Source organism: Perca fluviatilis, chromosome 7, assembly GCF_010015445.1.
Source record: "Perca fluviatilis chromosome 7, GENO_Pfluv_1.0, whole genome shotgun sequence".
Taxonomy (NCBI): Eukaryota; Metazoa; Chordata; class Actinopteri; order Perciformes; family Percidae; genus Perca; species Perca fluviatilis.
Window position 1 is genome coordinate 40,390,987 of NC_053118.1, and position 7,500 is coordinate 40,398,486.

Sequence of the window (7,500 nt, forward strand, 5' to 3'; positions counted from 1 at the left end):
GTGGGTTCAGGGGGGGGTTAGGGGTTTAGTGGGGGGGTGGGGTATTGATCCCAGTATGTGTGTAGATCCAGAATCATAATCACAGACAGCCTGATCAATACATCTCATTACAACGATACAATATGAGGACACTTTTACACCTGTCTGTCTGTCTCTCTGTCTCTCTGTCTACCTGTCTGTCTCTTTCAGCCTGTAATGTCACCATCCATAACCGCTGCAGAGACAGTCTGGCCAGCTGTGCCAAGATGAAACAAAGGGTAAGACCTGTCTGTCTATCTGTCTGCCTGCCTATCTGTCTGTCTGTCTGTCTGTCTGTCTATCTCTCTAACTGCCTGTATGTCTCTCTGCCTGTATGTCTCTCTAACCTGTCTGTCTCTCTAGCCTGTCTCTCTCAAACTGCTTGCCTGTGTCTGTAAAAGCCAGTCTGTCTCTCTAACTGCCTGTCTGCCTCTCTAACTGCCTGCCTGTCTGCCTGCCTGCCTCTCTAACTGCCTGCCTGTCTGCCTGCCTGCATCTCTAACCTGTCTGTCTCTTTAACTGCCTGTCTGTCTTTCTCTGTCTGCCTGTCTGTCTGTCTCTCTAACCTGTCTGTCTCTCTAACCTGTGTGTCTCTCTAACAGCCTGCCTCTCTATTTAACTGCCTGCCTGTCTCTCTAACTGCCTGTCTGTCTCTCTAACTGCCTGTCTGTCTCTCTATATGCCTGTCTGTCTCTCTAACTGCCTGCCTGCCTCTCTAACCTGTCTGTCTCTCTAACTGCCTGTCTGTCTTTCTGAGTACCTGTCTTTCTCTAACTGCCTGCCTGTCTCTCTAACTGCCCGCCTGTCTCTCTAACTGCCTGTCTATCTCTCTAACTGCCTGCCTGCCTGCCTGCCTCTCTATATGCCTGCCTGTCTCTCTAACTGCCTGCCTGTCTCTCTAACTGCCTGTCTATCTCTCTAACTGCCTGTCTGTCTCTCTCTAACAGCAACAGAAGTTGGCTATTGTCAGGAACAGTTCAGCTCTGCAGAACGTCGCCATGAGAACTAAAAGTGAGTCAACCTGTCTCTCTCTCTCTACCTGTCTGTCTGTTTATGTGTCACATTGAAGCCCCTCCCGCTGCATTGTGGGAAATGTATTTTGACTCCTCTGTGTGTGTGTGTGTGTGTGTGTGCAGCTCCGATGATGAAGGAGCGCCCCAGCTCGGCCATCTATCCGTCCGACAGCCTGCGCCAGTCTCTGCTCGGCTCGCGCCGCGTTCGCTCCGGCCTCTCGCTCGCCAAGAGCGTCTCCACCAATAACATCGCAGGGTGAGAGGGAACAGCACTTGATTGGCTGAAAGGCTGTGGTTCTATATGTCCGTTAACGTTTCATTAAATGCTGATATGAAGCCTGGAACCGACCAATCAGCTACCAGAGAAATCAGGGACATGAAAAAACAGTCAAAGAAACTATCAGAGTTCAGTTAACTTTTCCATACTGACTACAGAAAGTTATTTAAACTGTCCACCTGTCTGTCTCTCTACCTGTCTGTCTCTCTACCTCTGTGTCTTTGTCTGTCTGTCTCTAACCTGTCTGTCTCTCGACCTGTTTGTCTGTTATCTGTCTGGTCTCTCTCTCTACCTACCTGTCTCTCTCTGTCTGGTCTGTCTCTAACCTGTCTGTCTCTAACCTGTCTCTCTCTGCTTGTCTGTCTCTAACCTGTCTGTCTCTAACCTGTCTGGTCTGTCTCTAACCCGTCTGTCTCTAACCTGTCTCTCTCTCCACCTGTCTGTCTCTCTACCTCTGTGTCTTTGTCTGTCTGTCTATCTCTAACCTGTCTGTCTCTAGCCTGTCTGTCTCTCGAACTGTTTGTCTGTTATCTGTCTTGTCTCTCTCTTTACCTACCTGTCTCTCTGTCTCTCTCTGTCTGGTCTGTCTCTAACCTGTCTCTCTCTGCCTGTCTGTCTCTAACCTGTCTGTCTCTAACCTGTCTGGTCTGTCTCTAACCTGTCTCTCTCTGCCTGTCTGTCTCTAACCTGTCTGGTTTGTCTCTAACCTGTCTGTCTCTAACCTGTCTCTCTCTGCCTGTCTGTCTCTAACCTGTCTGGTCTGTCTCTAACCCGTCTGTCTCTAACCTGTCTCTCTCTACCTGTCTGTCTCTCTACCTCTGTGTCTTTGTCTGTCTGTCTCTAACCTGTCTGTCTCTAACCTGTCTGTCTCTAACCAGAGATGGGGACTGGAGTTTGAGACTCGGACTCAAGTGTGACTTAAGTCGCACACACAGTGACTTCAGACTCGAGCTGCGGGACTCGTGAACAGTGTTTATTTTTAGGAAACTTCTGATGAGCTCGATGTACCCCTCCCCCCGTTACCTATAACCTGCCTATACCCAATGGCTATACCCCTCCCCCCGTTACCTATAACCTGCCTATACCCAATGGCTATACCCTCCCCCGTTACCTATAACCTGCCTATACCCAATGGCTATACCCCTCCCCCGTTACCTATAACCTGCCTATACCCAATGGCTACTACCCTCCCCCGTTACCTATAACCTGCCTATACCCAATGGCTATACCCCTCCCCCCGTTACCTATAACCTGCCTATACCCAATGGCTATACCCCTCCCCCCGTTACCTATAACCTGCCTATACCCAATGGCTATACCCCTCCCTCCGTTACCTATAACCTGCCTATACCCAATGGCTATACCCCTCCCCCCGTTACCTATAACCTGCCTATACCCAATGGCTATACCCTCCCTCCGTTACCTATAACCTGCCTATACCCAATGGCTATACCCCTCCCTCCGTTACCTATAACCTGCCTATACCCAATGGCTATACCCCTCCCTCCGTTACCTATAACCTGCCTATACCCAATGGCTATACCCCTCCCCCCGTTACCTATAACCTGCCTATACCCAATGGCTATACCCCTCCCTCCGTTACCTATAACCTGCCTATACCCAATGGATATACCCCTCCCTCCGTTACCTGACCTATACCCAATGGCTATACCCTCCCCGTTACCTATAACCCTATACCCAATGGCTATACCCCCTCCGTTACCTATAACCTGCCTATACCCAATGGCTGTACCCTCCCTCCGTTACCTATAACCTGCCTATACCCAATGGCTATACCCTCCCTCCGTACCTATAACCTGCCTATACCCAATGGCTATACCCCTCCTCCGTTACCTATAACCTGCCTATACCCAATGGCTATACCCCTCCCCGTTACCTATAACCTGCTTATACCCAATGGCTGTACCTCCCTCCGTTACCTATAACCTGCCTATACCCAATGGCTGTACCCCTCCTCCGTTACCTATAACCTGCCTATACCCAATGAACGCCCCTCCCCCGTTACCTATAACCTGCCCTATACCCAATGGCTATACCCCTCCCCCGTTACCTATAACCTGCCTATACCCAATGGCTATACCCCTCCCCGTTACCTATAACCTGCCTATACCCAATGGCTATACCCCTCCCCCCGTTACCTATAACCTGCCTATACCCAATGGCTGTACCCCTCCCCCCGTTACCTATAACCTGCCTATACCCAATGGCTGTACCCCTCCCCGTTACCTATAACCTGCCTATACCCAATGGCTATACCCCTCCCCCGTTACCTATAACCTGCCTATACCCAATGGCTGTACCCTCCCCCGTTACCTATAACCTGCCTATACCCAATGGCTTTACTCCCTCCCTCCGTTACCTATAACCTTCCTATACCCAATGGCTATACCCCTCCCCCGTTACCTATAACCTGCCTATACCAATGGAACTGCACCCTCCCCCGTTACCTATAACCTGCCTATACCCAATGGCTTTACCCTCCCTCCGTTACCTATAACCTTCCTATACCCAATGGCTATACCCCTCCCCCCGTTACCTATAACCTGCCTATACCCAATGGCTATACCCCTCCCTCCGTTACCTATAACCTGCCTATACCCAATGGCTATACCCCTCCCTCCGTTACCTATAACCTGCCTATACCCAATGGCTATACCCCTCCCCCCGTTACCTATAACCTGCGAGGACACACGAGAGGACAATAAACTAACATGCCGAAAGCACCGCCGCTGCTGTGCCATTCATTAAGCTTTGGGTTCAAAAACTTCAAACAAGACGGCTCAAACAGAAGAAGCGCTAAATGCCAAATATGCGGTATCACGATAAAAGATTCTGGCTCAGCCACATCTAATTTAATCAGGCATCTGAAAACACACCCTGATAGGGGAGTAAACATGTTGCAGCATTGACCATCTACCATTAGCTTGCTTCTTGCTTTAGCTACGACCTAACGTTATGGGAGGTTAACTCCGACTGTCTTCCTTATCAAATATAAATGACCGTTTGTTTAATTGCCAAACTTGTGGTGGTCGATCAACGTTACGTTAATCATTTACGTGCCGCTGGCTGCAAACAGGTTACAGGATTATTGTTGATCATGTAACGTTACAGTTTCTTTTAGTTATAACGTTACACTGGTTTGAGAGTCTGGGATGTGTCTACTTACAGTAGTTTATAAGGTATGATTAGTTGCATAGGCAGTGCAACATTGTACATTGTTGCCTATACCCAATGGCTATACTCACCAGTGTACATTACATGGGTCTGCCACTAAGTAAATAACAAATAATTGAGGATTCTCTATCATAAGGAAGTGCACTGTAGTGTGTTCAAAATTTCATTTGTTGCAATAGTGTTTTGCATTTAGCTACACTGTGATGTTTTGCAGTTTTTAAAAAAATAAGAGTATTTCAATTTTAGTGTTGTGAGTTATAACATTTTCTATATTTGGTCTTATGGCCCCACAGAGACAGCACAATAGGAGCCAAGGCCTTTTATTATAATTCATCGACAGACAAGGGAGTCCTTTTTCTTCAGAACCTCAATTTTTGGTCTGTACTGTACTGTATGTTCAAGCTACAAGGGTCCGTGTACTTGGCGGCCAACGGATTTTCGTTTTGAAAGGAAAAAAACAAAAACGAAAAACGGCCAGTTTCCCAATTACCATTAGTAAATAGGAAAACAAAAAACAACCCATTGTGGCGAAACTCAAGTTGACTTTTATTATGAAGTGGTCACAGGAGATTAGCGCTGACTGCTCTCATTCATCAAAAATGAGTCTACACAACAAGACAACCATCATAGTCTAATAATAATAATAATAATGAAGCGAAAACATTTTCAAAATTTCTCATTTTCATTGCCATTGCTTTGGCAAATATCTCTCAAATTAAAATCGAAACCATGATTTGGCTTTCCCTTATCAAATCGATCAAGGAAATAGAAAGTGAAGTGAAACAGCTGCTGCAGGCTGAACCAGTCCGTCAGCATCAAAGATGAAGAAACTCCAACTCTCATGCTTTGATAGCTTTACTAAAAAGTCCTTTCCTGTCATAATCCTGCAGGACTGGTTTTTGCATTATTAAACATGCTAAATGTTCAATGTTGCATTCACAGTGCGACACGTCCGGATCAGAGACCTCACTAGGATAAAGACAGGAGGTGATTAGCCCCCAGGATATTTGTAACTTGCGTTTTGCAAAATCTTTGCACTCATTTCTTCTGTTACTTCATTATTGCCACGAAAGGGGATTCCCTGTCTCCCTCACATGGAAGTCACTGCAACAATTCGCCTTAGATACTCTCTTCTCTCCGCTATCTCACTTGCTATCATCTGTGCAACGTCTCCCTGTCCCTCTCATTCATCAAAAATGAGTCTACACAACAAGACAACCATCATAGTCTAATAATAATAATAATGAAGCGAAAACATTTTCAAAATTTCTCATTTTCACATAAAAGGTCTCTAACGTTGTTTTGCGCCATTGCTTTGGCTAATATCTGTCAAACAAACTAAAATCGAAACCATGATTTGGCTTTCCCTTATCAAATCGCAAAAGACTCCGATTTAATACAACAATATCTGTCAAACAAATAGGGCTATAATTAGTATAAATAAAATATAAAATCAATATAAATGTGATTTTTGGAGGTTAAAAAAGTAACTAAGTAACTCTACATTTTAAATGAGCTACTTTTACTAGTAATTTTACTTGTACTTGAGTAAACAACAAAGTAACAGTACTTTTACTTAAGTAGAACATTTTTTTACTCTTTTCACTTCTGCCGATTTATTTAAATCTAAAAATTGCATAGACCTAGCCCTGGTCTGCATATCGCTTTTAATATGCAAATATTAAAATCATTTCACTGGCGAAACACAAGTTGACTTTTATTATGAAGTGGTCACAGGAGATTAGCGCTGACTGCTCTCTTTCATCAAAAATGAGTCTACACAACAAGACAACCATCATAGTCTAATAATAATAATAATAATAATGTGCGGAGGTGGTGTGCTCAGCAGGGACTTGTCAGGGACTTCTGTCCTGATGGCCAACTTGAAGTTGAAATCGCTGAAGGTATTGCTGAGGCAATTTTTTTTTTTTTTTTATCAATTGCCGTTTACCGCTTTTGTTAAACATACAAATGAATACTACTCTTAAAGTAAATAAAAAGCTGACCACAGCTAGGCCGATATGCAGACCAGGGCTAGGTCTATGCAATTTTTAGATTTAAATAAATCAGCAGAAGTGAAAAGAGTAAAAAAAAATTCTACTTAAGTAAAAGTACTGCTACTTTGTTGTTTACTCAAGTACAAGTAAAATTACTAGTAAAAGTAGCTCATTTAAAATGTAGGCCTACTGAGTAAGTTACTTAGGTAGTTACTTTTTTAACCTCCAAAAATCACATTTATATTGATTTTATATCTTATTTATACTAATTATAGCCCTGTTTGTTTGACAGATATATTTGTATTAAATCGGAGTCTTTTGCGATTTGATAAGGGAAAGCCAAATCATGGTTTTGATTTTAGTTTGTTTGACAGATATTTGCCAAAGCAATGGCAATGAAAATGAGAAATTTTGAAAATGTTTTCGCTTCATTATTATTATTATTAGACTATGATGGTTGTCTTGTTGTGTAGACTCTTTTTTGATGAATGAGAGCAGTCAGCGCTAATCTCCTGTGACCACTTCATAATAAAAGTCCCTGCTGAGCACACCAGCTCCGCACACTCCTCTCAGAAACCCCCGTATCGTTCCAAACTGTGAACCCAACGCAGCTGCTCTATCCCCACAAGACATCCCATTCTTTCGGTTTTCTAATATAAAACTAGCATATTCGTCTAAAAACATGTTTACGTCCGTATCATTCTAACTGTCCATGGTCTCATGGGTCTCATTGATGTCCAAATGATTTCCGGGTATGCAGCCGCTTACTACCTACGATCGCTTCCGGGTCACGAAAAAAATGAATGAGGAATAAGATTTATACACACAATTTAATTTCCGAGTTCCATCTACAAACACATCAAAGAAAATCGGATAAGGAGATAGTTTTTCGTTTTCCGTTTTTTAATATCAAAACAAAAAACGAATAATGGTTTGTTTTCCGTTTTTTGTTTTCCTATTTACTAATGGTAATTGGGAAACTGGCCGTTTTTCGTTTTTG

The 7,500-nt window shown here is 43.8% G+C and overlaps 1 protein-coding gene across 1 annotated transcript in view; it reads left to right on the forward strand.

Moving 5' to 3' along the window:
• The window catches only part of LOC120562499 (rho guanine nucleotide exchange factor 2-like), a 62,635-nt gene that overhangs the window by 12,305 nt on the left and 42,830 nt on the right, over window positions 1-7,500 (forward strand). Inside the window, exons 3-5 of the mRNA XM_039806208.1 lie at window positions 190-257; window positions 966-1,029; window positions 1,155-1,287. Of these exons, the coding sequence (XP_039662142.1) occupies window positions 190-257; window positions 966-1,029; window positions 1,155-1,287 (265 nt within the window). The remainder of the gene's footprint in view (window positions 1-189; window positions 258-965; window positions 1,030-1,154; window positions 1,288-7,500) is intronic.